The 27,518-nt window shown below is 37.2% G+C and overlaps 2 protein-coding genes across 2 annotated transcripts in view; one reads left to right on the top strand and one right to left on the bottom strand.

Moving 5' to 3' along the window:
* Positions 1 to 209: 209 nt before the first annotated feature.
* On the bottom strand, positions 210 to 4,553 carry ZNF830 (zinc finger protein 830). Its single transcript, XM_037808844.1, has one exon. It carries the CDS (start codon positions 4,539 to 4,541, stop codon positions 3,435 to 3,437), a length of 1,107 nt encoding a protein of 368 aa, XP_037664772.1. The 5' UTR covers positions 4,542 to 4,553; the 3' UTR covers positions 210 to 3,434.
* Positions 4,554 to 4,720: 167 nt separating this feature from the next.
* Positions 4,721 to 27,518, top strand: part of CCT6B (chaperonin containing TCP1 subunit 6B) — a 62,830-nt gene continuing 40,032 nt past the window's right edge. Inside the window, exons 1-5 of the mRNA XM_037808845.1 lie at positions 4,721 to 4,857; positions 6,226 to 6,289; positions 6,860 to 6,994; positions 10,815 to 10,988; positions 22,239 to 22,342. Of these exons, the coding sequence (XP_037664773.1) occupies positions 4,721 to 4,857; positions 6,226 to 6,289; positions 6,860 to 6,994; positions 10,815 to 10,988; positions 22,239 to 22,342 (614 nt within the window). The remainder of the gene's footprint in view (positions 4,858 to 6,225; positions 6,290 to 6,859; positions 6,995 to 10,814; positions 10,989 to 22,238; positions 22,343 to 27,518) is intronic.

Here is a 27,518-nt window from a genome sequence, read left to right as displayed (position 1 = left end):
AGAAATCCCAAAAGATCATCTGCTCTAATTCCTTCATTTTAAAGAAGAAATTAAGGGACATTATATTTTTAGCCTACTGTCAAGTCAGCAAGTTAGTAGCATGGGGCAGGGGAAGCCCAGTAACTACCAACAGAAAGTAATGCTTTTATTGCACTTCAGTTTATAAATCCTTTTCACATGCATGTCTCATTCGACTCTCACACCTGTGGGACATTATCATATATCCTCATTTTATTGTACAGTGAACTAAGGTTCAGAGAGTTGACTTGCCCAAGATCACCAGCCATTAAAAGATGGAATGGGAAGTTGAACCCAGGTCTGTTGCCAATTAACTTGTTCCTTTCATTACTCCATACTAAGCTAGTGATTATTACTATGAAAAGTTTTAGGACTAAATTTCTTTTCCCTGCAATTTTAATTCCAAAGTCTCTTATTTTATTCCCTGGTGTGTAAAAAGCAGTAATCACTTCCATCATTAAATGAAATATATGTGAAAGCATTTTGTAAAATTGTACAGCACTCAACAAATGTATATTTGGAGACTGGTTAGGATCTCAGCATTTTTTTTTTCTTCCAAGTTAGGGGAACTGTATTAAATTGGTAAGTGGAGTGGTAAGATACCTTTGTAACATTTACAATGATCCTAATACGATACTGGCTGAACTCAGAGGTGGGGTGGGGTGGGGGGTTCTCTAAAAGGAAAACAAGTGACTAGAATAAATATTTGGGACCAATTCTTACAATTTGGGAACATTAGTGATATGCAGTCTGATGCCAAAACATATTTGTCTTGGCTTAGAGGTATAACAGAACTCTCCAATGTCTGGAGGATCGGGAAGGATCTACTAACTCCAGTACCTGTTTACATCGTTCTCAGATTCAATAAGGATTCACTGAGCAATAATTATGGCCAGGGCACCATCCTTTATCCTCTGGGACACAAAGCACTGATATCAGATTTTGGCAGTCTTTTGGCCCTTCTAAAAGCCCAATAGTGGTTCATTAGAGTAGTAACATACACTGGCACTCCTTAGTCTCTTCTTTAATTGTGCTACAATCAAGGATTCAACAAACTTCAAGGACACTCAGTTGTTACCTTAAAGAAAGTTCATATTCCTCAGAGAAAGGCATTCAAGGCTCTCTACAATTGTTTACAATCTACCTGTCAAATCATTACTCCAGTGCCACTGTGAAATGGATCCTCTGTTGTAGTTAAATTGGTCTGTTTACTATCTTCTGAGTATGTTTTATTTTTCCACCTGGATATCTTTCTCTTTAGCCATGCACTGTCCTATATGGTAGTCACTAGTCACATAAGGCTTTGAGCATCTGAAATGTTGCTAGTCCAAACTGAGATATGCTGTGTTAGATACATACCAGGTTTTAAAACTGTTGTACCAAAAAACTATAAAATATCCCGCTAATAGTTTAAAAGTAAAATGTATTATTAAAATTAAATTCGACTGTTCCTTTTTTCTTTTTTACATGGCTACTAGAAAACTTAAAATCATATATGTGGCTTACCTAATATTTTTAATGGACAGTACTACTTTAAAGTATTAGCTAGCTTCTAAGGCCATGGTAGAACTGGGTTCACCATTCAAGTCCATCTCTGTAGTTTCTCATACTCTAAAATAACAAAGTAATGAATGATGGAAAATTGAGTAAGTGGGTTAACACATCTGAAGCAGGCATGCTCTCCATGTCATCAAACTGAAGTTGCTATTAACAATCAGCTGGTAACTAAGGAAGCAAAGACTGTGCCAAAGACAGCAGGAATAAGTAATTTGTGGTACATAACAATCGCTCAATAAGTGTTAGAGAACTACTTTTAGGCAACCACACTAAAACAAAGCAAAACAAGAACACCCAGATCTCATATTTATCCCTCATTTTTCTTCTTCCATTTCCGATCAGTCACTAAAATGCCAGCTCTTCCTATGAAATTCTTTCAATTCTATTCTTTTTCTCTCAGTCCAAACCTAATCAAAGCTATATTCACCTCACTTTTGAAAAACTAGCTTCTAACTAGTCTCCTAGCTCCTTTCTCCCCTCCCCATGTTATTCCATTCTATATCCTGCAACTCGAGTAATCTTTCATAATATTTCTTTGCTCAAAAACATAGTGTTTTTCCACATTGCCTGCAAAAGGAATTCTTTCTACTAGCACACAAGACCCTCCACACTTTATCTCGTGGTACTCCCCTTCATTAAGCATGGGTTTTTTAGTGAAACTAGACTGAGTTAATACATTAAGTCATTTAGAACCATGTATGGCCCAAAGTAAGAACTATAGAAGTCTTAGCTATTATCATTACTGCTTACTGTTATTTGACCGTGCTGTATGCATTTCCATCCCTGAACACTGCTAATTCTTTTTCCTGTTTGAATTCCTCTATCTCTAAAGGGAGAAGGAGCGATTTAAACTATCAGTGACCAGAAAAAGCCAAGTATTATTGCTGGAAAAACAAATTTGTCCTACAGTAGGAACCTATATTTCTGAACCCTAATTTACCACAAGTATAATAATAAAATTTAAGACTGGATGGGAGATTTAACAAAAGGCAATATTTCTTTTATACAAGATAGTAAACTTATAGAATGTGTTAAAGAAAAAGCAAATCTTGAAAAAAATATAAATGGCTTCTGGATTTAGGGCAGTGGTTCCCCAACTTTGGCATATATTAGAATAACCTTAAGCACTTTCTAATAATACAGATGCCAGGGCCTCACTCCAGATTTTACTAAATTTCTTTAAAGGCAGGGCTTAGGCACTTGAATTTTTTTCAGGCTTCACAGGAGATTCTCCAGTGCACTTACATCTGAAAACCTTTGTTTAAGTCAAGAGAAACTTTGAGTTAAGGAGGTTGGTCATGTTTGGTGTATATATTTTTCCATGTTCTCCTAAAACATGTTTTTGAAAACAGAAACAGAATCACAGGTAGAGAACTGATTAACCTAAAATGACACGTGTTCATGAGCAGTGTTCTTGAAACAAAAACAACACCTCTTGAGTTTGAGTTAGGGGTCAGAAAAAAGTGATGCACATCCCAAATAGCACATTTGGTATTCATCCATAAGCTTGTCTGTTGGTCTAATTTCTATTAACTTATAAATCTTAAAACAAAATTACTTAACTAAATATATATTTAACTATGCACAATATTTACAGTTTATAGATTTTACAATTCGAGATTATATATTTAAACTTGTAAATGTGTGGAAAAGTTGGCATTTTAGTATCTCACAATTCAAAAACAACTTTACCTCAAAAATACTTTACATCAATTATCCTAGGTGCTATTCCTCACAGACTTGTATTTCAACAATCCGGTTAGGTACCCAAACCTCTCGGCATTGAGTAACTGAATCATACCAAGAGACAGCACTTTCTATACAAAAGTAGATGTTAGAAGTCTTGGTTCTTCAAAATCCTATAACAAAGCCCCTTTCACCCTCCAATCCTGAGACAACAAATCCTGCAGTTCTCCCTCATCATCGCTGTCAGCATTCTCCTCTTCCTTTTTCTGCAGTTCTTTTATAGTCAGAACCTCTTTAAGCTTATTCTTTATTTCATCCTGGCGATTCCGTAACTTTTCCACCCGACGGTAACACTCTATTTGCTCATCGATCTCCCCAATCTGTCGGTCCAACCGTCCCTCCTCATCCTCTTCAGCCACTATAGCTTCGGAAATAGTGTTGACCTGCCTCATAGCTTTTTGAAATTCGTCCCACTCTTTGTCCATCTGATCTTTTGGGGCATCAACCTTTCGTACCCTCGCATCTACTTCAGGGTCGTCAAAAAAGCCTTCCGGTAATGCTTCCGCGGTGTTTTCTCTCCTTTCCACCACTTTCTCATGTATTTCTGCTTTCTCAATGGACCCTGAATGAGGGATTAAGGGGGCCTTAGGAGGATTTGTATCAAAGAAATCGCTTGGCAGCACACTATTTGTTGCCTCCCGCGATGAAGAAAGTGAGTGTTCCTTGCCTTGTGCGTCGGAGGGCAGCTTGCTGGCGTCCCCCCCTTTTCCTTCTCCCTCCTCCTCCTCTTCCTCATCTTCATAATCAGGGAGTAAACCGAGTCCCGGAGACTTACTGGGAGTCGCTTTAGTGGACTCCTTTCCTCTTTTGTCAAAGAAGTTAGTGGGCAAAACGGATGTGGAGGGCTGTACCTGAGGTTGTTGGGAGGCCTTCCCTCTCTTAGCATCTTGGCCACCTGCGTCCGGCGCCTTTCTCTTGGCGGAATGAGGCGTTGCGCTGGTGGACGGTCCTTGAGTGGCTTCCTTGGAGCCTTTCAGCTCGGCCACTTTCTCTCGGTGCTGCTTTCCGAGGACGTGAGTCTGCCACAGGAGCTCGCTCTTAATCGGAGTATTACATAGGGCACAACTCAGCTGCCCCAAACGGTTGTACTTCGCGAATGGAGATTCTATTCGTTTCCGGTTGGTGCTCAGACGCTGCTTCTCCTTCATTAACCGCCGCAGTTCGTCCTGATTAACCACTCGTTTACCAGCCGAAGTGCGAGTGGAGGCAGAGGACGCCATTTTTGCGACCGGACACAGGGCGATACTGGCTTCCGTCCCGGCGATGCCCGATAACGTCACTTCCTCTCTGGGCGGTGATTGGCTGGGGCTCAGGCGAGTGGGGCGTGGTGCTGGCGTTTTTCCTCCGAATCGCGGTTAAGCCTGTTTTTGCCGGAAGTCGCTCAGTTGATCCTCTGGCTATGGCTGCAGTGAAGGCGATAAACTCCAAAGCTGAAGTGGCACGGGCCCGGGCGGCTTTGGCCGTCAATATATGTGCCGCCCGAGGGTTGCAGGATGTGCTGCGAACAAACTTAGGGCCTAAGGGCACGATGAAAATGTGAGGCGGCGGTTGGAGCGGCAGTTGGGGCGCCGGGGGTTTGTCGGGTGTTGGGGCGCGCTCAGAGGCAGAAAACCGCGAAGAGATTGGAACGATGAGGCACACTTTGGGGCCTGTTTCCGCTCATTTTCGTTTTGCCCTGAGGTCATCTCCAGCCTGGTGGAGAGAAAGAGAAAAGTCTCTCCGAGGAAGAGGCCCCCGAGTGAACCTTTCCCTCCCCACGTCCGCAATTTTTTCATTGTGATGCTAAGGCTCATATGAGATTAGAAAGTCAGTTCATTTAGTATCTCATTAGAGACAAACTGTTTAGCTCTCCTTGTCTTTTAAGATTATATACTCTGAAGAATAAGCAACATAAATTAACTGTAGAAGAGGGCACTGAAATATTAGATACTGGGAACACAGAGATGGCCAAGATACAGTTTCTGTTCTTACGGAGCTATGTTAGGGGAGACGTGCTAATAATATGTACATATACATATATTCATACATACAGGGAGCAAGAAAAACCTCTCAAATAGCAGGTGATGTTTGATCAGGCTTGAAAGAAGAGTAAGAATTCATCAACAGGAGAAGGGAGTAAGGGTCTTTAGATGAGCAACTTCAGGAAAATAAAGTCAAATGGTGTAAATCCAACAGACACGAAATCAAAACATGAGACATATTGGGGGGAAAATACTGCTTGTGGGAAAGGAAAGGTAAACATAAACCAGATTGGGAAAAGTCAAGTATGTCATGCTAAATAGTTTGGATTTTACCTTGAATGTGATGGAAAACTTAATCATTGAAGGATTTTTGATCTTTAGCTGACTGTCACATTGCCTTTTAGAAAGGTAACCGGTGTGGAGCATGGGGTAAATTTTGAGATATCAGAAGGCAGTTGAAGTAGTCTAAGGTAGAGATGATGGTAGCTGTGGAAATGGAGAGGAGGGGGTAGATTTGAGAGGTATTTAGGTTGTAGAATTGGCACAACTTGTGATCTAGTAATACGGGGCATGACAGTGACTCAGTTGAGCGAATGAATAACATTTACCAAGATAAAAAATGCAGGAAATTTGCAAATTTGTCATCTGTAGACTTCCCAAGACTTTCCTTTGACCAAACCACTGTTCATAACTCATCAACTGCAGCTATATTTAAACCAGTAGATGCTGCATTTGGAATGAAATACCCATTGCAGTCTATCAGGGCTGAAATGATTGTGTAGGTTGGAAATGGTGGTAACTACTGTAGTATCTCCCCATGGTACAATGGATATGTTCCAAGTCCAGTTCCCTGTATGAAGGAGTGGCAAGCATTGGGAGTGTCTTGCTTGATTCTTGCCATGTGAGGTTAATAATATTAATAATATTACTGTTCTCTGAACAGGCTTGTTTCTGGTACAGGTAACATCAAACTCACCAAAGATGGCAATGTGCTGCTTCATGAAATGGTGAGCTGATGCTACTGACTTTAATAACCATGAGAAAAGCTTGGTTAAAACATCTGTGTATCTTTTAATCAAGGCTGTCAGTGAAATACTGCAGTCTTGAGATACGCTTGTTAGAATAAACCTCAAAAAAGTTTACCAGTTTTTTCAAATCGTTGTCTAGTGTAAGTAATAGCTTAAGAATACTTCCAAATTAGTATTCCAAATTAATATTTCTAAGTGCTTTTAAAGGCACTACCTCATATTCTTTGTAATCATGAAAAAATAAAAAAAACTTTGCAATTTTAGTAAATGTATCCGTCTTTGAGATTGAAGGATTTAGTCTTATTTTGGAAATGTCATTGCATTCTGAAGCAAAGATTTTTATAAAATATTCACACCTCATTAGTTCTCAATTTTTAAATTTTGGACTTGACCGTTATTAAGTATTGATAATATAAAACTTGCAAACTTGCAGAAAGAAGCTTATTTTATTTTTTAATTTTACTATTGACCCATAGTTATCTTGTTTTCGGTGAGCTGCTTCTTTATCTCATGCTCTCTCTTTTTTAATCTGTTGTTTGCTTTTCCCAGCAAATTCAACACCCAACAGCTTCCTTGATAGCAAAAGTAGCAACAGCCCAGGATGACATTACAGGAGATGGTACTACTTCAAATGTTTTAATTATTGGAGAGTTACTTAAGCAAGCAGATCTTTACATTTCTGAGGTATTAAAATTTCACAGAATTCATGTTCATGTAGTACTTTATGTTGAAGGGAAAGCTCTTTGTTTACTAGTAAAGTGGTTTAATTTGAGAGAGTAAAAGTTAATTTGAATCAAGATATTCTTGGACAATTACAAATGAAAATAATACATGAATATTTTTTGCCGAAATAATGCCTATTATTGGAATTATATACCTTTTTAAAGAATGAAATGTTTAGGATATATAAAAACGTAAAAGAATACTCGTGTTCCCCAAATAACTTAAGCAAGTTTTAAGATACAAAACATTACTAATAAAGTTGAAACCAAATTATGTACCTTTCTAAAATTAACTGGGGAATACTGAAGATTTTCACACTGTAAATTTACCTACCTTTTTAATATTTTCCTTTATGAACCATCTACTCCAGTCAGACTCTACTCATTGGCCTCTGAAATCACCCACATTTCTATGTCTGTGCTTTTGTTAAATTGGTATTCTTTTCTTGGCATTACTTATCTCTCTAAGTAAATATTTGAATTGTTCCTCTCCTTCAGGGACTGTTTCAGCAAAACAATCTGATCAAAATACTAAAATTATTACTTATGTTTCATTTAGTATTGGGAATTCTATATTAATTCAGTACTTGCAATTTATATCAGTTAGGATGCTTTTTGGCTATAAGTAGTAGAAACTTGACTAAAACTTCTTTAAACTAGGAAATTATTATTTACCATAACAGAACATACAGAGATAGGGAAGGCTTCAGCGATGGTTAATTTAAAATTTCAATCAGTCAGTACTCAGGTCTTTTCTGTCTCTTAGCTTTCAACATGAATGTAAGACTGCCCCAAATAAGGGCTACCTGCTACCCTTAGTAACACAAGAGAAAATCATTCACCCAGCTCTGAATATAAATCCTTCCTTTAGTATGATTGGGCCACCCTTGTTCTTAGGTCCATCCCAAACAATAACAGTTTTTAGGGGCGTTCACTTAAAACTAATCAGGATCCACTCCTTAAGCTATGGGTTAGGTGAGCTTCCTCTGAAGCACTGGATGAAGAGAAAACCTTTAAATAAGGATTGGGTGAGGAAGAAAGAAGTTTGGCCTAGAGGGATGGTGATGGACATCAACATATTATGAAACAATGGAGCAGTACAGTGATAAGAGCTGGGCCCAGAATATGATAGAAACACTGAGGAGGGAGGGGTATCTTAAACGAGCCTAAGGTCCTTAGGAAGAGCTCTATGGAGGAAGTAAGGTCCAGGCTGAAGTCTTCAGGATGAGTAGGAGTGAGACAGGTGAAAGAGTGAAGGGTCAGGAGAATGGCATTCCAGGCAGAAGAAACAATGTGAGCAAAGGCACAGAGAAGAGAAGTAAAATGGTGTGTATATAAAGCCACAAGCAGTTTGTTATAACTGGAATTTAAAGTAAGATGGACAGTAGTAGAAAAGAGACTGAAGAAGTCAGTGGGGCCAGATCACAGAGGGCACATAGTATATCAACTAAGCTTGCACTTTACCTTGTGGGTGTTATGGTGGAAACATTGACAACTAGTGATGTGGTTAGATTGGCAATTAAAATAAATGGATATTTGTGGGACAGTTTTACGTGAGTCAAGACTGAAGATTGTCTTAGTAGTCTGTGTGAGATCATGAGATCCTAAACTGAGGAGACGTTTTGAAAATGGTTAATAACGGGTTCTGGAGTCTGGACTTGTGAGTTTAAATCCTGACTCCAGCTCTTACTAGCTTGGTGATCTACAGTAAATTATATTATCCCTTTAAGCCTCAATTTCCTCATCTGTGAAGTAGTAATAATAGCACCGACTTCACTGCATTATTGAGAGGATTAAGTAAAAAATGTATGTGAATCACTTACAGTAGTGCCTGGCATAAATAATAAATGTGAACTTTAAGAAATTATTATAGATGTTTAACATAAAGGAACAGAGGGAGGGAATGAACTAGACCTAGTGTCAACTTTCAAGAAGTTTGTGTATTATTTTGCAAAGTAAACAATACTAACACCATTAAAATTTCAGACCTCGGAAAGTTGCAAGAATATTACAAAGAATTCCTATATACTGTTCACCCAGATTCACCAAAAGTTATCATTTTTTCCCTCTCAGAAGAATATGAGAAAGTTGCGGACATCAACTAAATATTTCAGTGTGTTTCTTAAAAAAGTCAAAGAACTCATTATATAATCACAGTATAATTATTAAAAACAGAACGTTAATATTAACATTAACACATTGATACAGTACTATTATCTAATCTGCAGATTTTATTCGGATTTTACCACTTGTCCCGATAATGTCCTTCATAGCAAAAGAAAATCTAGGTTCATACATTGCATTCACTTTCCATGTCCCTTTGGTCTCCTTTTAGCTGGAGTAATTCCTGAGCTGCCTTTTGTGTTTCATGACATGGCCATATTTAAAGAGTACAGGTCAGTTATTTGTGGAAAGCCTCACAATTTGGATTTGTCTGTTTCCTCATGCTTAGACTCAAGTTATGGACTTTTGTCAGAAACAATACAGAAGAGGTGTTATGTTTTCTCAGCATATCTTATCAGGAGGCATGTGATTCTATTTGTCCCTTTACTAGTGATAACTTGAACTTGGATCACTTGGTTAAGGTGGTGACTCTCTGCCAGTTTTCTTCAAATTAATGCTGGTTCTTATCGTCTGCTTTGAAAGGAGTCTTTCCTTTGTGTCGGTTCAGAAGGGTAGCACATGACAATAATGTAGTTGTACTTTTCAGAAATAATAGTTTTTTTGTACAGGATTTGCTACTTTTTTGTAAGTTTGAGAATGTTTCATATATGGAGCACTGAAAAAAGGGACTTTTTTTTTTTGAAGTTCAGTTTTATTGAGATATATTCACATGCTATGCAATCATCCAGTGTTCAATCAACTATGCAATCATCCAGTGAACAATCATCCAGTGTTCAATCATATACCACACATATATGATGGTATATATGTACCATCAGATAGTTGTGCATTCATCACCACAATCAATTTTTGTACATTTCCCTTACTCCAAAAAACATATAAAAATAAGAATAAGCAATAAAAGTGAAAAAGAACACCCAAAGTATTCCATCCCCCCCGCCATTCCTCCCTATTATTCATTTAATTTTTGTCCCCATTTTTCTACTCACCTGTCCATACACTGGATAAAGGATGTGTAAGCCATAAGGTTTTCACAATCACACAGTCACACCATGTAAGCTACATAGTTATACAATCATCTTCAAGAATCAAGGCTACTTGGTTGCAGTTTGACAGTTTCAGGTGTTTCCTTCTAGCTATACCAATACACTAAAAACTAAAAAGGGATATTTATATAGCACATAAGAATACCCTCCAGAGTGACCTCTTGACTCCATTTGAAATCTCTCAGCCACTGAAGCTTTATTTTGTTTCATTGCTCTTCCCTCTTTTGGTCAAGAAGGCTTTCTCAATCCCACGATGCCGGGTCTAAGCTAATCCCTGGGAGTCATATCCTACATTGCCAGGAGATTTACACCCCTGGGAGTCATGTCCCATGTCATGGGGAGGGCAGTGAGTGTACCTGCTGAGTTGGTTTAGAGAGAGACAGGCCACATCTGAGCAACAAAAGAGGTTCTCTGGGGTTGACTCTTAGACACCATTGTAAATAGGCTTAGCCTCTCCTTGAAAAAAAGGACTTTTGTAAATTACATATATACATGTGTGTTTAGTGGCATTGATATAGGTACTACTCCTTTTTTGGCTATACCAGTTAATAAGAGAGGATAGTTTTACTGTGGATGACTTTATAATTTGTAATTTTTTTGTTGATATAATAGGGCCTGCACCCTAGAATAATAACTGAAGGATTTGAAGCTGCAAAGATAAAAGGCCTTGAAGTTTTGGAGAATGTTAAAATAAAAAAAGAGATGAAAAGAGAAATCCTCTTAGATGTGGCTAGAACATCTCTGCGAACTAAAGTTCATGCTGAACTGGCTGATGTGTTAACAGAGGTATATGTTTAAACTTTTGCATTCAGAATGAGTATAGCCTGACACATGGTGATATTTTTCTTTTTCCTATAGATAATAAAGCATTACATATGGTTCTTTTGAACATAAAATAAAATACTGAGACAAATATTTATAGACTTACCTATAGACTAAATTTGATTGGTCAGAATGGAATTTGTAATTTTTCAAAAGTGCCATAGTAGACCTTTTTTTAAGTTACTTGGAAGTTGGGAGGGGTGTGGCTGCCTGTGGATCATCTCCTTTGGAATCCAGTCTGGTCGTATACTGTTCTCTTTAACAAGAGGTTCATATTTTAAGATGTGAGGTGACACACAGGAAACAGTTTTGGCATTGTGTCTTATGGTTCAGGTCACCACTTCAATGAAGTATAATTTGATCTGACAGAACATTCACCTCCAGGAAATGCATATTTGTTTTGTTCACTTCTAAAGCTAGAATGTATATCATATCAGGACAAAATTGGTTGGATATTTTGGGAAGACTTTTTTTTTTTTATTAAATTCAGGTTTATTGAAATACATTCACACACCATACAATCATCCATGATATACAATCCACTGTCCACAGTATGATAACATAGTTATGCGTTCATCACCACAATCTATCTCTGAACATTTTCCTTACATCAGAAAGAACCAGAACAAGAATAAAAAATAAAAGTGAAAAAAGAACACCCAAATCATACCCCCATCCCACCCCATTTGTCCTTTAGTTTTTATCCCCATTCCTCCACTCATCCATACACTAGATAAAGGGGGTGTGATCCACAAGGTCTTCACAATCACACTGTCACCCCTTGTAATCTACATTGTTATATAATTGTCTTCAGGAGTCCAGACTGCTGGGTTGGAGTTTGGTAGTTTCAGGTATTTACTTCTAGCTATTCCAATACATTAAAGCCTAAGAGGTGTTATCTATATAGTGCATAAGAATGTCCACCAGAGTGTCCTCTCGACTCCATTTGGAATCTCTCAGCCACTGCAAGTATTTCGTCTCATTTTGCATCCCCCTTTTGGTCAAGAAGATACTCTCAATCCCACGATGCCGGGTCCACATTCATCCCTGGGAGTCATATTCGGCATTGCCAGGAAGATTGACACCCCTGGTAGTCGGGTCCCACGTAGCGGGGAGGGCAGCGAGTTCACCTGTCAAGATGGCTCAGTTAGAGAGAGAGAGGGCCACATCTGAGCAACAAAGAGGTACTCAGGGGGAGACTGTTAGGCACCATTACATGCAACTTTAGACTCTCCTTTGTGGTAGTGAGCATCGTAAGGGCAAGTCCCATGCTCGAGGGCTCAGCACATCAAACTGTCAGTCCCAATGTTTGTGACAACATCAACACCAGTCCAGGTGAGGATGTCCAACATATCCGCACCTTCCCCCAGATCCTCGGGGCTGGGGAGGGGGTGGCTGTAAATATATTTTTTATTATCTGCCCAAATTACTCTAGGATGTGTCACTATTTCACTCCAGCCTATACTAACCTACCGTATCTCACTTCCTATTCAAAGTTCCATACAATTGTGGTGTTTGAACAAATCGACTGTAGAGTTGTACCATTTAGAAAATTTAGATCCTGTACCAAATAGATATCTATTCCCTTGGTCTCATATGAAAGTTGAAGTTTTAAAACACAATCAGTTTCAACCTTTATCCTTTGGCCTGGCTTGCCCTGGTCTTAACCAGACCTGCTTCATTCATATCACTAATTGAAGTCTGGGCTCTTTTTCAGCTTTTTTTTTTTTTTTTTTTTTGACAGTGGCTGTATGCACTAATACTGACATTCATATCTGCTGAGCTCTAGCTCTGAGTTTCAGGTGTCTCGGAGATACACATTGTTCCAGAGACCAATCAGGTTATACGCTAGGGGATCAGCATCTCAAAGTTTAGACATAGGCCTTACAATTCAGGGATAGAGTTAACTGCTGTAAGAGCTTACAATCTAGGGACTATTACAATTATTGTGTCCACGTTAGGCTATGTTCTAAGATTCAATTCTGAGTTTACACATTGCAGTTAGTCCATATTGGTGAGGCATCATCCCTCTCACCATGTTTTCTCCAACACTTTTACTCCTATATATATATTTTCCTACAATTTTATAGAGTTATGTTCACATACCATACATTTATCCACAGTGTACAATCAGTTGTTCATGGTATCATCATAAAGTTGTACATTTATCACCACAATCAGCACTTGAACATACTGATTACTACAAGAAAAATTGTTTGTTTTTTTTTTAGCAATAAGAAAAAATGATGAAAAGAAAAATAACATGTCATACAATACAATATACTAGTAAGGACAGCAAATAACACCACTACCAAGAATCCCATATTACTCCCCTATATCCCCCTCTCATATACATTTAGCATTGGCATATTGCCTTTGTTACATTTAATGGAGGTATATTACAATGTTACTGTTGACCATAGACTCCAGTTTGCTTTGATTATGTTTCTTCCTGAATACCATCCCTTTTTCAAATTTCTACATGGTTGACATTCATTTGCTTTCCCACATGCAAAAACATTTTTATATTTGTATATTTAGTAACAGTCATTGGCCACTCCAGTTTTTGCCACGTTATACAGTCCCAGTCTTTATCATCTATCTTTACCTCTGGTGTCATACATTCTCCTATCCCCACCTCTTTCAGCTTTACTCACAGACATCTTTGTTCAGTGTACTTACAATACCGTGCTACCATCACACAGTATTATGCTATCTATTTCTGGATCTATGCAATCAATCCTAAACATTCTGTAGTCCTTCAGCATCAAATGGCTGATCTCTGCCCTCTTTCTATCTCCTGGTTGCCTGTGTTGTCAGCTTTTAGCTCCCAAAGTTTGTTCATTAATGTCTGTTCATGTTAGTGAGACCATACAGAATCTGTCCTTTTGTTTCTGGCTAACTTTACTCAACATAATGTCCTCAAGGTTCATCCACATTATTACATGATCGATGTCTTTGTTCTGTCTTACAGCTGCATAATATTCCATCATGTGTATATACCACAATTTGTTTATCCACTCGTCCTTTGATGGACATTTGGGCTGTTTCCATCTCTTGGCAATTGTTGAATAATGCTGCAATAAACATTGGTTTACAAATGTCTGTTTGTGTCTTAAGTTTCAGTTCCTCTGAGTATATACCCAGCAATGGAATAGCTGGGTCATATAGCAAATCTATATTTAGCTTCCTGAGGAAACTCCATACTGTCTTCCAGAGTGGTTCCACCATTCTACATTCCCACCAACAATAAGTGTGCCTCTTTCTCCACATCCTCTCCAGCACTTGTCATTTTCTGTTTTTTGGATAATGGCCATTCTGGTAGGTGTGAGATGATATCTCATTGTGGTTTTGATTTGCATTTCCTTAATAGCCAGTGAAGTTGAGCATTTTTTCATATGCTTTTGAGCCATTTGTACTTCCTCTTCAGAAAAATGTCTGTTCATGTCTTTTGCCCATTTTTAATTGGATTGTTTGTCTTTCTGTTATTGAGATGCAGGATTCCTTTATATATTCAGGATATTAAACCCTTATCTGATCTGTGGTTTCCAAATATCATCTCCCATTGTGTAGGTTGCCTTTTTACTTTTCTGACAAAGTCCTTTGATGTACAAAAGTGTTTAATTTTGAGGAGATCCCATCTGTCTATTTGTTCTTTGGTTGCTCGTGCCTTGGGTGTGAGGTCTAAGAAACCACCTCTTTTTACAAGATCTTTAAGATATTGCCCTACATTTTATTCTAAGAGTTTTATGGTCTTGGTGCTAATGTTTAGGTCTTTGATCCACTTTGAGTTAATTTTGGTATAAGGTGTGAGATGGACATCCTCTTTCATTCTTTTGGAAATGGATATCCAGTTCTCCAAACACCATTTATTGAACAGGCTGCTCTTTCCCAGTTGCTTCGGCTTCACTGCCTTATCAAAGATCAGTTTGTCCATAGATGTGAGGGTCTACTTCTGAACACTCAATTCGATTTCCATTGATCAGTATATCTGTCCTTATGCCAGTACCATGCTGTTTTGAGCACTGTAGCTTTGTAATATGCTTCAAAGTCAGGTAGTGTGAGACCTCCCACTTCACTCCTCTTTCTCAAGACATTTTTGGCTATTCGGGGCACCTTACCCTTCCAAATAAATTTAGTTATTAGTTTTTCTATTTCTGTAAAGTAAGTTGTTGGGATTTTGAATTGGTATTGCATTGAATCTGTAAATCAGTTTAGGTAAAATTGCCATCTTAACTATATTTAGTCTTCCAATCCATGAACATGGTATGTTCTTCCATTTTTTCAGGTCTTGTTCAATTTCTTTTAGCAGTTTCTTATAGTTTTCTATGTAAAGGTCTTTTGTGTCCTTGGTTAAGTTTATTCCTAAATACTTGATTCTTTTGGTTGCTATTGTAAATGGGATTTTTTTTGTTGATTTCCTCCTCTTGTTGCACATTACTTGTGTATAGGAACACTACAGATTTTTTGCGTGTTGACCTTGTAGCCTGCTACTTTGCTGTATTCATTGACTAGTTCTAGTAGCTTTGCTGTAGATTTTTCTGGATTTCCTACATATAGAATCATGTCATCTGCAAATAGTGAAAGTTTTACTTCTTCCTCTCCAATTTGGATGCCTTTTATTTCTTTTTCTTGCCTAATTGCTCTAGCTAGAACTTCCAGCACAATGTTGAATAGCAATGGTGATAGTGGGCATCCCTGTCTTGTTCCTGATCTTAGAGGAAAAGCTTTCAGTCTCTCCCCATTGAGTGTGATGTTAGCTGTGGGTTTTTCATATATTGCCTTTATCATATTGAAAAAGTTCCCTTCTATTCCTATCCTTTGAAGTGTTTTCATCAGGAAAGGATGTTGAATTTTGTCAAATGCCTTTTCTGCATCAATCGAGATGATCATGTGGTTCTTCTGCTTTGATTTATTGATGTGGTGTATTACATTAATTGATTTTCTTGTGTTGAACCAGCCTTGCATACCTGGAATAAATCCCACCTGGTCGTGGTGTATAATTCTTTTAATGTGCTGCTGGATTCGATTTGCGAGTATTTTGTTGAGGATTTTTGCGTCTATATTCATTAAAGAAATTGGTCTATAATTTTCTTTTTTTGTAGTATCTTTGCCTGGTTTTGGTATTAGGGTGATGATGGCTTCATAGAAAGAGTTGGGTAGCTTTCCCTCTTCTTCAATTTTTTTGAAGAGATTGAGCAGGATTGGTACTAATTCATTCTTGAATGCTTGGTAGAATTCACATGTGAAACCATCTGGTCCTGGGCTTTTCCTTTTTGGGAGCTTTTTGCTGACTGACTCAATCTCTTTACTTGTGATTGGTTTGTTGAGGTCATCTATTTCTTCTTGAGTTAATGTTGGTTGTTAATGCTTTTCTAGGAAGTTGTCCATTTCATCTAAGTTGTCTAGTTTATTAGCATATAGTTGCTCATAGTATCTTCTCATTATCTCCTTAATTTCTGCAGGGTCGGTAGTTATATTTCCTTTCCCATTTCTGATTGCATTTATTTGCATCTGCTCTCTCTTTTTTTTTGTTAGCCTAGCCAGTGGTCCATCGATTTTATTGATTTTCTCAAAGAACCAACTTCTGGTTTTGTTGATTCTCTCTATCGTTTTCCTGTTCTCAATTGCATTTATTTCTGCTCTAATTTTTGTTATTTCTTCCCTTCTGCTTGCTTTGGGGTTAGTTTGCTGTTCTTTCTCTAATTCCTCCAGGTGAGCAGTTAACTCTTCAATTTTTGCTCTCTCTTCTCTTTTAATATAGGCATTTAGGGCAATAAATTTCCCTCTCAGCACCGCCTTTGCTGCATCCCATAAGTTTTGATAAGTTGTGTTTTCATTGTCATTTGCCTCGAGGTATTTACTAATTTCTCTTGTAATTTCTTCCTTTACCCACTGGTTTTCTAAGAGGGTGTTGTTTAGCCTCCATATGTTTGTGAATTTTATGACCTTCTGCCTGTTATTTATTTCCAACTTCATTCCATTGTGGTCTGAGAAAGTGTTTTGTATAATATCAATATTTTTAAATTTGTTGAGACTTGCTTTGTGACCCAACATGTGGTCTATCCTAGAGAATGTTCCATGAGCACTTGAGAAAGAAGTGTATCCTGCTGTTGTTGGATGTAGTGTTCTATAAATGTCTGTCAAGTCTAGTTCATTTATCATACAATTCAACATCTCTGTTTCTTTAGTGATCCTCTGTCTAGATGTTCTATCCATTGATGAGAGTGGTGTATTGAAGTCTCCAACTACTATTGTAGAGGTATCTATTTCTCTTTTCAGTGATCGTAGTGTTTGCCTCATGAATTTTGGGGCATTCTGGTTTGGTGCATAAATATTTATGACTGTTATGTTTTCTTGATGAATTGACCCTTTTATTAATATATAGTGTCCTTCTTTGTCTCTTTTAATTGTTTCGGCTTTTGAAGTCTAACTTGTCTGATATTAATATATCTACTCCTGCTTTTTTCTGGTTGTTGTTTGCATGAAATATCTTTTTCCAACCTTTCACTTTCAGTCTATGTTTGTCCTTGTGTCTAAAGTGAGTTTCTTGTAGACAGCATTTAGATGGGTCCTGTTTTTTAATCCATTCTGCCAGTCTGTGTCTTTTTATTGGGGAGTTTAATCCATTTACATTTAGTGTTATTACTGTAAGGGCAGTATTTTCTACTACCATTTTGTTTTTTGGAATTTATATGTCATATCTTATTTTTTCCTCTCCTTTTACCTTTCCTGATAATCTTCATTTCTGTACTCTTCTCTAACTCTCTCTCTCTTGTCTTTTCCTATCAGCCTGTAGCACTCCCTTTAGTATTTCTTGTAGTGCCGGTCTCTTATTCACAAACTCTCTCAGTGTCTGTTTGTCTGAAAATGTTTTAATCTCTCACTCATTTTTGAAGGAAAGTTTTGCTGGATATAGAATTCTTGGTTGGCAGTTTTCAGTATCTTAAATATATCATGCCACTGTCTTCTTGTCTCCATGGTTTCTGCAGAGAAATCTGTACATAGTCTTATTGACCTTCCCTTGTATGTGATGGATTGCTTTTCTCTTGCTGCTTTCAGAATCCTCTCTTTGTTTTTGACATTGGACAATCTGACCAGTAAGTGTCTTGGAGTAGGTCTATTGGGATCTATTCTATTTGGGGTACGTTGTACTTCTTGAATCTCTAATTTTCTGTCTTTTATAAGAGTTGGGAAATTTTCAGTGAATATGTCTTCTATTACTCTTTCTGCCCCTTTTCCCCTCTCTTCTCCTTCTGGGATACGCATAACACGTATATTTGTGCGTTTCATGTTGTCACTCAGCTCCCTAAGACCCTGCTCATATTTTTCCATTTTTTTCACCATCTGTTCTTTTGTGTGTATGAATTCGAATGACCTGTCTTCCAGTTCACTGATCCTTTCTTCTGCCTGTTCAAATCTACTGTTGTGTCCCTCCATTGTGTTTTTCATCTCCTCCATTGTGGCCTTCATTCCCATGAGTTCTGCCATTTGTTTTTTTAAGTTTATGAATTCTTCTTTATGGTCAGCCAGTGTCTTCTTTATATCCTTCAGCTCTTTTGCTATATCTTCCTTCATTTCATCAAATTTATTTAGCATCAGTTGCCTCCACTCCTGTGTCTCAGCTGAGCTATTAGTTTGTTCCTTTGGCTGGTCCATGTTTTCGTGTTTCCTGGTATGGCTTGTTATCTTAAGTTGTCTAGGCATCTGATTTTCTTGATTAGTTTATTTTGGAGCTTGTTTTCTGTCTTTTACCTAGTGGTTTTCTTGTTGGTTGGCTTTGTTCTCTGGCCTCTGTTACTCAGTTCAACTTATTCTAGACCTCTAACTTAGGTTCTGTTTAGTTGATCAGAATTTTTCCCCTTTTGCTTTTTCTGTTTCTTGGTCTGCCTCTATGTAACCTTTTTGTGAGTGGGTCTCCTTAGATATGGTCAACCCTAGTCAGATTTTCCCAGTCTAGTGAGGCCCAGGTCTCATTGGGAGGGTATGGAGTTTTCCTGAGAATGAGACCCTCCTATGAGGCCTTTAGAATTGGTGCTTTTCCTCTCCTGTCCAGCAGGTGGCGCTGGCCAGCCCGCAGCTCCCCCACCAGTGTAATTAGGTGTGGAGCCTTTAGTTCTCCTGGTGACTCTGATCCTGTCAGGGGCGTGGCTGACTGAAGCCGGAATCTGAATTCCAGCCCCTGGGGTCTGAATTCCCAGAAGGAGGACTGCCAGTTGAGCTGGGCCTCCCTCCACTCTCCCAATCCTCAGAACTCCAGTTGTCTCTCAGGGGCACTATTCCCTTCTCCCCTCTCCTCTTTGGGGCCTCTCCAGGTAGATTCCTTGGTCAGCCTGAGCTGCCAATTAAAGACGGGGGTGGAGGCCTTCAGTAGTGAATACGGAATTCAAAGACACTGTGGGTATGGGCTTTCCGATAGAAAATAACCACATATATTACTTTTAGATTTAAAAAAAAAAGTAGAAAAGAAATCAAGAAAAAGAAAAAAGGAAAAAAAAAATAGAAGAGTCTCTTTTAAAAGTCTTTCCCCAGCCTGGAAGTTTTGTCAGTGTCAGAGCATTTAAAGATATGCTTTGGGCTATTGTCTGATAATTACTCTCCAACGGCTTCAGTTCTACCCCTGTGGGGGGGGGGGCTATTGAAATGCAAAAAGATAAGGGATCAGTGAGAAGCCAGAAGGGACAAAATGTAGGGGAAAAAAAAAATGGCTTTTTTGGAGTCTGGGAATGGATGCCCGCTTTTACGTGCCCCCACTTATCGGAGCCCAGCCCTTCTTTAGCACCCCAGCTCCCAAAGTTAGTTAATTAATTTGTTAATTAATTCTGCATTTGAGGCTGGGTTGAGCCTCCCTTCTTGCCCTCAGCAGATTGCTGTTTTTTGGTTTTTATTCCCCCCCTTTCAGGGAGCCGGCAGCAAGACGGTCTGTGAGGTCTGGGTGGGGAGGGGCGCCAGACTCCTGGTCCGGGGAACTTGCAATGTTCGCTGTGATCTCAGCTTTTCCTCCAATTCCAAACTTGTGTCCAATGTGTGACTGGTTACTGGAGACCCCGAAAACACTGTTTCATATAGTTCTTGGGTAATTGCCAACTGCTCTAGGGGAGAGACGAAATTCTGCTCCTCACCACTCCGCCATCTTGCCCCACCTCTGGGAAGACTTTTATTAAGTGGTTGTAGTTTGATAATATTATTGTTTCTCCATTTTGTTTCTGAAATGTGAATATTTTAGTTTGTCAGGGACGATCAATTCATAACAACCAAATTCTCAAGAGATATATACAGATCAGAATGCCATTTTATTAGTTTAATTTGAGAAATATAAATGCCAAATGGACTGGAACACCTGAATTGTTTCTGCTCAGTTCTTACTAATAGGAAAATCTACTTGGGAAATCAGATTAAGATTAGATAGTTTCCTGCTGAGCAGAGTCAGAATAAAGACTATGATAAGTTGGTGTATTTTCTGCTTTTGGAATATGTATATCAAGTGGCCCAGAATCCTCATGCTGTTTGGTCAGGGCTCCCCTTCTCTTTTGGACCTATAGAAATACTGATATTCTCGATATCCAGGTGACTTTTCATAATTCCCTAGTAGGTGCTTAAACACAATACTGTATTAACTCAGGTAAACTTTTCTAAGATATATTTTTGTTTGCTTTATTTTTATTTTAGGATAGTTAGCACTTAAGTTCTGAAGTCAGTTATTTTCATATTTCATATTATAGTATTTAGCAAAGCAATAGGGTGTGTTGTACTGTGCTTTTCAAACTGCAAATCCTTGGGGTTGTGACAGATAAATAAGACATCTTGCTGAAGTATCAATTTTATTTTTAATTTACTTTTTTTACTTTACATAATTTCACATTAAAACAAACGTGTTCATTATGGTATGACATGGAAACTTTTTATGATAAAACATGAGACTTAAAGTTTCGTGTTGTTATACCCAGCAGATTTGAGTTCTTTTCTTAGATTACGCTTCCTCTTTTCCAGTAAGGTGTCCTTTGGTGGAAAGTTTTGAGCAGTGGTGGTATGGCAGAATGAGAAACCTGAGTTATAGTCCTGGCTCTGTTACTAACTACTAGACCTTCTTTTTTTGTTTTTTAGTTCAGTTTTATTGAGATATATTCACATACCATACAATCATCCATGGTGTACAATCAGCTGTTCACAATACCATCATATAGTTGTGCATTCATCACCCCAGTCTATTTTTGAACATTTTTCTTATGCCAGAAAGAATCAGAATAAGAATAAAAAATAAAAGAAAAAAAGAATACCCAAACCATCCCCCCCATCCCACCCTATTTTTCATTTAGTTTTTGTTCCCATTTTTCTACTCATCCATCCATACACTGGATAAAGGGAGTGTGATCTATAAGGTTTTCACAATCACACTGTCATACTTTGTAAGCTACATTGTTATACAATCGTCTTCAAGAGTCAAGGCTACTGGGTTGGAGTTGGTAGTTTCAGGTATTTACTTCTAGCTATTGCAATGCATTAAAACCTAAAAAGGGTTATCTATATAGTGCATAAGAATGCCCACCAGAGTGACCTCTCGGTTCTATTTGAAATCTCTCAGCCACTGAAGCTTTATTTCATTTCGCATCTCCCTTTTGGTCAAGAAGATGTTCTTAATCCCATTATGCCAGGTCCAGATTCATCCCCGGGACTCATATCCTGCATTACCAGGGAGATTTACACCCCTGGGAGTCGGGTCCCACGTAGCGGGGGAGGGCAGTGAGATCACGCACCAAGGTGGCTTATTTAGAGAGAGAGGGCCACATCTGAGCAACAAAGAGGCACTCAGGGAGACTCTTAGGCACAATTATAAGCAGTTTTAGCCTCTCTTTTGCAGTAACAAGCTTCATAGGGGCAAGCCCCAAGATAGAGGGCTCAGCATATCAAGCCGCCAGACCTTTTAAGACTTTAATTTCTTAAGGTCTTATTTCTCTTCCCTTATCTATAAAATAAAGGGTTTGACATGAAGATTTCTAAGTTCCTTTAGGCTCCATTGGTATCCATTGGTATTGGTTATTATTGGTGTCCATAACAAAGTAGCACTTGTTGGCCTTTCCCAGTGTTTTGTAGGATGGTATACACATTCTGGAGCTTGAAGCCCTTTACCTGCTTAGTCTAGTGGTAGATGACATGGGCTAGTTGTTTCATTTAATAAACCAAATCATTTACTGTTCTCATTCATTTCTCTTTCAGGCTGTGGTGGATTCTGTTTTGGCTGTTAGAAGAAAGGGTTACCCTATTGATCTCTTCATGGTGGAGATCGTGGAGATGAAGCATAAAACAGAAACAGATACAACGTAAATTACATAAAATTTTGAGAATACATAGATATTAACATGTTGGTTGTCTTCAAATATTCTTTCTTAATTTCATTAGTTACTTTTATTCAACATCCACTATTCTTTCAACATATATTAATTATGTACTTCCATGAGGCAGACACTGTTCTAGGTATTGGGAATGAAGAGTAAACCAAAAAGAATTTCTTTACCCAAGGAGCTTACATTTTTAGTGGAGAGAGATAGACAGTAAACAAATAAATAAATATGTTAAGTGCTGTGAAGAGAGGGGAAAAAAACAGTGTAAGAGTGAGTGACAGTGTGTGCATATGTATTATTTTATAGTGGTTAGGAAAGTTCTCTCTGATGAGAAATATAACTAGTGGCCTATGAGGAGGACCATGAGAAGGTCTCAGAAGAAATAAGGAAGCTAGCCCTGTGAATGTCAGGAAGAAGAGTGTTTTAAGCAAAGGGACAACAGTTGAAAGACCCTGAGGCAGAAGTGTGCTTGGGTATTCCACTATGCCTGGAGCACAGTAAGAGGAAAAAGTAGTAAGAGGTAAGAGGGACCACATAATGTAGTACCTTGCTGATTTTGGATTTAACTCTTTTTAAACTTTTTATTATGGAAGATTTCAAACATATATAAAAGTATGGAGAATAGACTCATGAACACCTATGTACCTGTCACCCATCTTCATCACTTTTCAGTATATGGCCAGCCTTGTTTTGTATATCTCCTTCCCTTTCCGCTCCCTGCACCAACGTTGTATTTTACCTGTAAACACTCCAGTATCCATCTACAAAATATAAGCTCCCCTTTTATATCTAACATATACAAAAGACGTTAGCACATCTAAAAATTAATAATTCATCAGCACCATCTCATATCCAATGAGTGTTCCATTTTCAACAACAGTCTCATTTTTTTTTTCCGTTTAGTTTTGTTTGAATCAGGAGCCAAACACAGTCTATACTGTGCATATGGTTATGTCTTTTAAGTCTCCCTTAATCTGTAGATTCCTTTCTTCTTCCCATTGATTTTTCCTTGCTATATATATTTTTTTTGAAAAAGTTGATTGTTTGCCTTGAAGAGGTTTTGTGGGAAGATTTTGATTACTTATGCAATTTTCTTAATGGTTATAGGATTAAGTTTTCTACTTATTCTTGAGTCATTTTGGTAAGTAATATTTTTTCAGGAATTTATCTAAATCTTCAAAAATTTTGGCATAAAGTGTTCATAATGTTCATAAATAACTTCTTATTTTTTAAAAATCTATAGTGATACCTTCCTTTCTGCTATTTTTTTTTATGCCATCTCCCTTTTTGTTTTGATAAGTTTTGCCAGAGGTTTGTATGTTTGTTTTTGTTTCATAATGTTCTTCTCTTTTGTTACTTAATTTCTTTTACTTTTATTGGGATTTTAGGGGGATTTTTTGTTGTTCTTTTTTATTTCCTTGAGGTGGCTACTTTGTTCATTAATTTTCACCTTCTTTCATAATACAGTATTTAAGGCCTTACATTTTCCTCAAAGTACTATTTAGCTGTATCACTTTAGTTTTGATATGTAGTTTTATTATTTTTATTCAGTTAAAATATTTTCTTATTTCCATTAGAACTGTTTTTTAATTTAAAAATATATGGGAAATTTTCAGTTATCTTATATCTAGATTAATTACATTATGGTCAGAGAATATCTTTGACGATATTTTACCCCTTTGAAATTTGTTGAGACTTGTTTTATGGTTCCGTGTATTGTCAGTTTTAGTGTTTCATATGTATTTGAAAAGAATGTGTATGCTGCAGTTGTTGGGTACAGTTATTTATATATGTCCAGTTGGATCAAAGGGTCAAGTTTCCTAATATATGTATATGCATTTTGTGAGACTCTGTTATTAGGTGCATACAGTTTTTAAAGCATTTTAGTTTCCTGGTACATTGAACTTTTTTTTTTTTTATCATACAATATAATAGTAGGGTCAGACAACACCACCACTACCAAGAATCCCATATCCTTCCCTTAGATCCCCCTCTCATACACATTTAGCTTTGGTATATTGCCTTTGTTACATTTAATGGAAGATTATTACAATACATTGATCTTTTGTACTATTATAAAGTGACCATCTTTTCTCTAGTAATGTCTTAAAGTGTAAATTATCTGGATATAGTTGTCACACCAGCTTTCATTAGTGAGTATTTACATGTCATATGTTTATGTATCTTTCTACTTTCAATCTTTTTTTTGTCCTTTATTTTAAATGATTTGTTTGTAAGCACCAAATAGGTAGATTTAAAAAGTATTAAATTTGATCATCTTTTTATTTTAATTAGAACATTTAATACATTATATTTTATGCAGTTATGGATATATTCAATTTTAAATCTACCATGTTATTTTATACTGTTTGTCCCCATTGTTCTGTTTTTCTTTGGTAAGTACTTTTTAGCGTTCCATTTTCTTCTTCTACTAGTTTGGAAGTTCCATACTTTATTTCTGTTCTTTTTGTGACTAATCTAGAAATGAAACCATGCATACTTAACTTAGAGAAGTCTAAATCTAATCAATACCTTTATTCTCCTTTTGGAAAATATCTCTTTTTACTCCTTCCTGAATCATGTTATTGTTGTTATATTTTAATTCTAGTTTATTTTTAAACCCCATTTGACATTATTATTGTTTCAAGTAGTGAATGTTTGAAAAGATTTATCCTTATATTTGCCACTTGATTTATTCTTTATACCTTCTTGCATCTCAGTCTTCCGTTTGGGATCACTTTCCTTTTGCCTGAAGTTCATCTTGTAGAATTCCTTTTATTGAGGGTTTGCTGGAGTCATACTTTCTGTGTTTGCTTGCTTTAAAATGCCTTGATTTCATCTTGATTGTTTGATATTTTCACTGTGTATAGAATACCATGTTGGCAGTTATTTTCTTTTAGGTCATTGAAGATATCATTCCATGGTCTTGGCTTCTATTATTACTGTTAGTCCTTTAAAGATAATCTTTATTTAGCTAGATGGTTTTAATATTTTTCTTTTTATCTTTGATATTTTGTACTTTTACCATGATGTGTCTAGGTATGGATTTCTTTTCATTTCTCCTGCTTGGGATTTGCTGGGCTTCTTGAATCTGTGGGTTGATGTTTTTCATTTGGTTCTGGAAAATTCCCATCCATTATCTCTTTAAACATTGCTTCTGCCCCATCTTCTCTCTTCCCCTTCTCCAATTAAATGTATGTTTGATATTCTTGCTTTTCTCCATGTCTCTTAACCTCTTTTTTTGGGTAATTTTCCATTTGTTGTTTTCTGTGTGACATATTAGATAATTTCTATTACCTATTTTGTTCTTCACTAATTATTTAATTCTTAAACAATATCTAATCTACTTTCAAACAAATCCCCGATTTAAAAAGAATTTTTAAATTAAGTGTAATATACACTTAAAAGTGCACCTATCTTAAGGGTACAGCTTGATGAATTTTCACTGTACATCCATATAACCAGCATTCATATAAGAAAGAGAACATTACCAGTACCTTAAAAGCCTCTCTGATGTTCTCTTTTAGCCATTATCCTCCCTAGAGGACTGAATTTGTATATTGTAGATTAACATTGCCTGTTTTTGTACTTTTGTAAATGGGATCATATAGTGAGTAATCTTTTGTGTCTGTCTTCTTTCATCCAGTATTGTTTATTTCAGTGTTGTTTCATTCATATTTTTGCATGTTTTTGTAGATCATTCTCAATGCTGTTTAGTAGTCCATCATGCTTATATACCACAATTTATTTATTCATTCATTCTTCTGTTGGTGAGCATTTAGATAGTTTTCAGTTTTGGACCATTATGAATAGTGCTGCTATATGTATGGATGCATTCTGTTGTTCTCCTTGACTTTTTATTTATTGTGTGTGTGTGTGTGTGTGTGTGTGTGTGTCTTACAGAAGTTATATTTGGTTCTTTCTTAGATGTGCCATGTCAAAATTTTTTTTTTTTTTTTGGCCCTCAAAAATATTTTATTCTAGTGGGAATCAAACAATAAACCTACACACGATAGGATTTAATAGGGTTCATCACTCCTTCCTGCTTTCCTCCTTTGTCTTCTATGAGGCCAGACTTTCCTGTTTTTCTTTCTATTATTGTCTTAGTTTCCAGGCAGCTATGACAGCAGGGCTTAAGCAATGGGAATTTATTGGCTCATGGTTTTGAGGCATCCAAAATTAAGGTTTCCTATTTTCAGATTCTCTTTCTATTTCTTTATGCATGTAGTTCAGGTATGATAATTATAATATCTAAAGTTTTGTCTTGTCTGTTTCTGGTATCTATTGTTTTTTGCTGGTTCTCACTCATCATGCTTTGTTTTCATGTGTACCACTAATTGTGCTTGATAAAAGTATTTGTAGAAATAATTTGAGACTTCAGATGAAGGTCTGCCTTTCTGCAGAGGATTTATATTAGCTACTGCAAGGAGCCAAGGGACTACTTTAAATTAAATTCACAGCTTGAGGTTTTTTTGGACTATCCAGTTGATGTGAATTCTCATTGCAGGTACACATAAGGGCTGGTTATTTCTGTTTTCATCATTCTGGTTTAAACCCTGAGCATGTAGCACTTTGGGATCCCAGCTTAATGTGAAGAAGGTCTCCTGTTAGACTCTTCACAATGAATAAGCCGTGGGCTTTTAATTCGTCCTTCTCTTGTTGTGAGGTCATTGAAACAAAGTTCAGATTTGCCAGGATTGTCAAATGACTTTAGGATAAAAGTGCGTTGCAGTTCTCTACTTACCTCCTGGCTTCCTGTTTTCTTTTTGATTTGGGCCTAGTAATTCTCTACTATCTTGTAGCTCTTCAGTATTTTTAAGGTTGTTTGTTTGTTTTAATCCAGCATTTTTAGTTGCTTTTAGTAGTAGAAATGGCCCAGATAACTGATCTTCAATTGCTAGGGGTAACAAGTTCTCGATTTTTATTTCAGAAGGAATTCTGAATAGGCTATAGAGCATTGTGGGAAGAAAGAGGTCAGGGTGGGGCAGTAAAGGCAGAAACAAGAAACTAGTTAGGAATCTGTTGTTGTAATGCTGGCAAGAGATGAAAATGGTTTAGATCAGGGTTTGCCTAGAAGGAAGAGGCATTAGGATTTGTTTATGGTTTGATGTGGAGTGTGACAGAATTAGAGGGGTCAAGGATGTCCCCTGAGTTT

The sequence above is a fragment of the Choloepus didactylus genome, chromosome 18, assembly GCF_015220235.1.
Source record: "Choloepus didactylus isolate mChoDid1 chromosome 18, mChoDid1.pri, whole genome shotgun sequence".
Classification (NCBI taxonomy): Eukaryota; Metazoa; Chordata; class Mammalia; order Pilosa; family Megalonychidae; genus Choloepus; species Choloepus didactylus.
The sequence above is the reverse complement of the archived record's forward strand: the minus strand, read 5'-3'. Positions and strand labels throughout refer to the sequence as shown.

Excerpts from the sequence above, each read along its gene's own strand:
- ZNF830 (XM_037808844.1), bottom strand. The coding sequence starts at position 4,541 with ATGGCGTCCTCTGCCTCCACTCGCACTTCGGCTGGTAAACGAGTGGTT.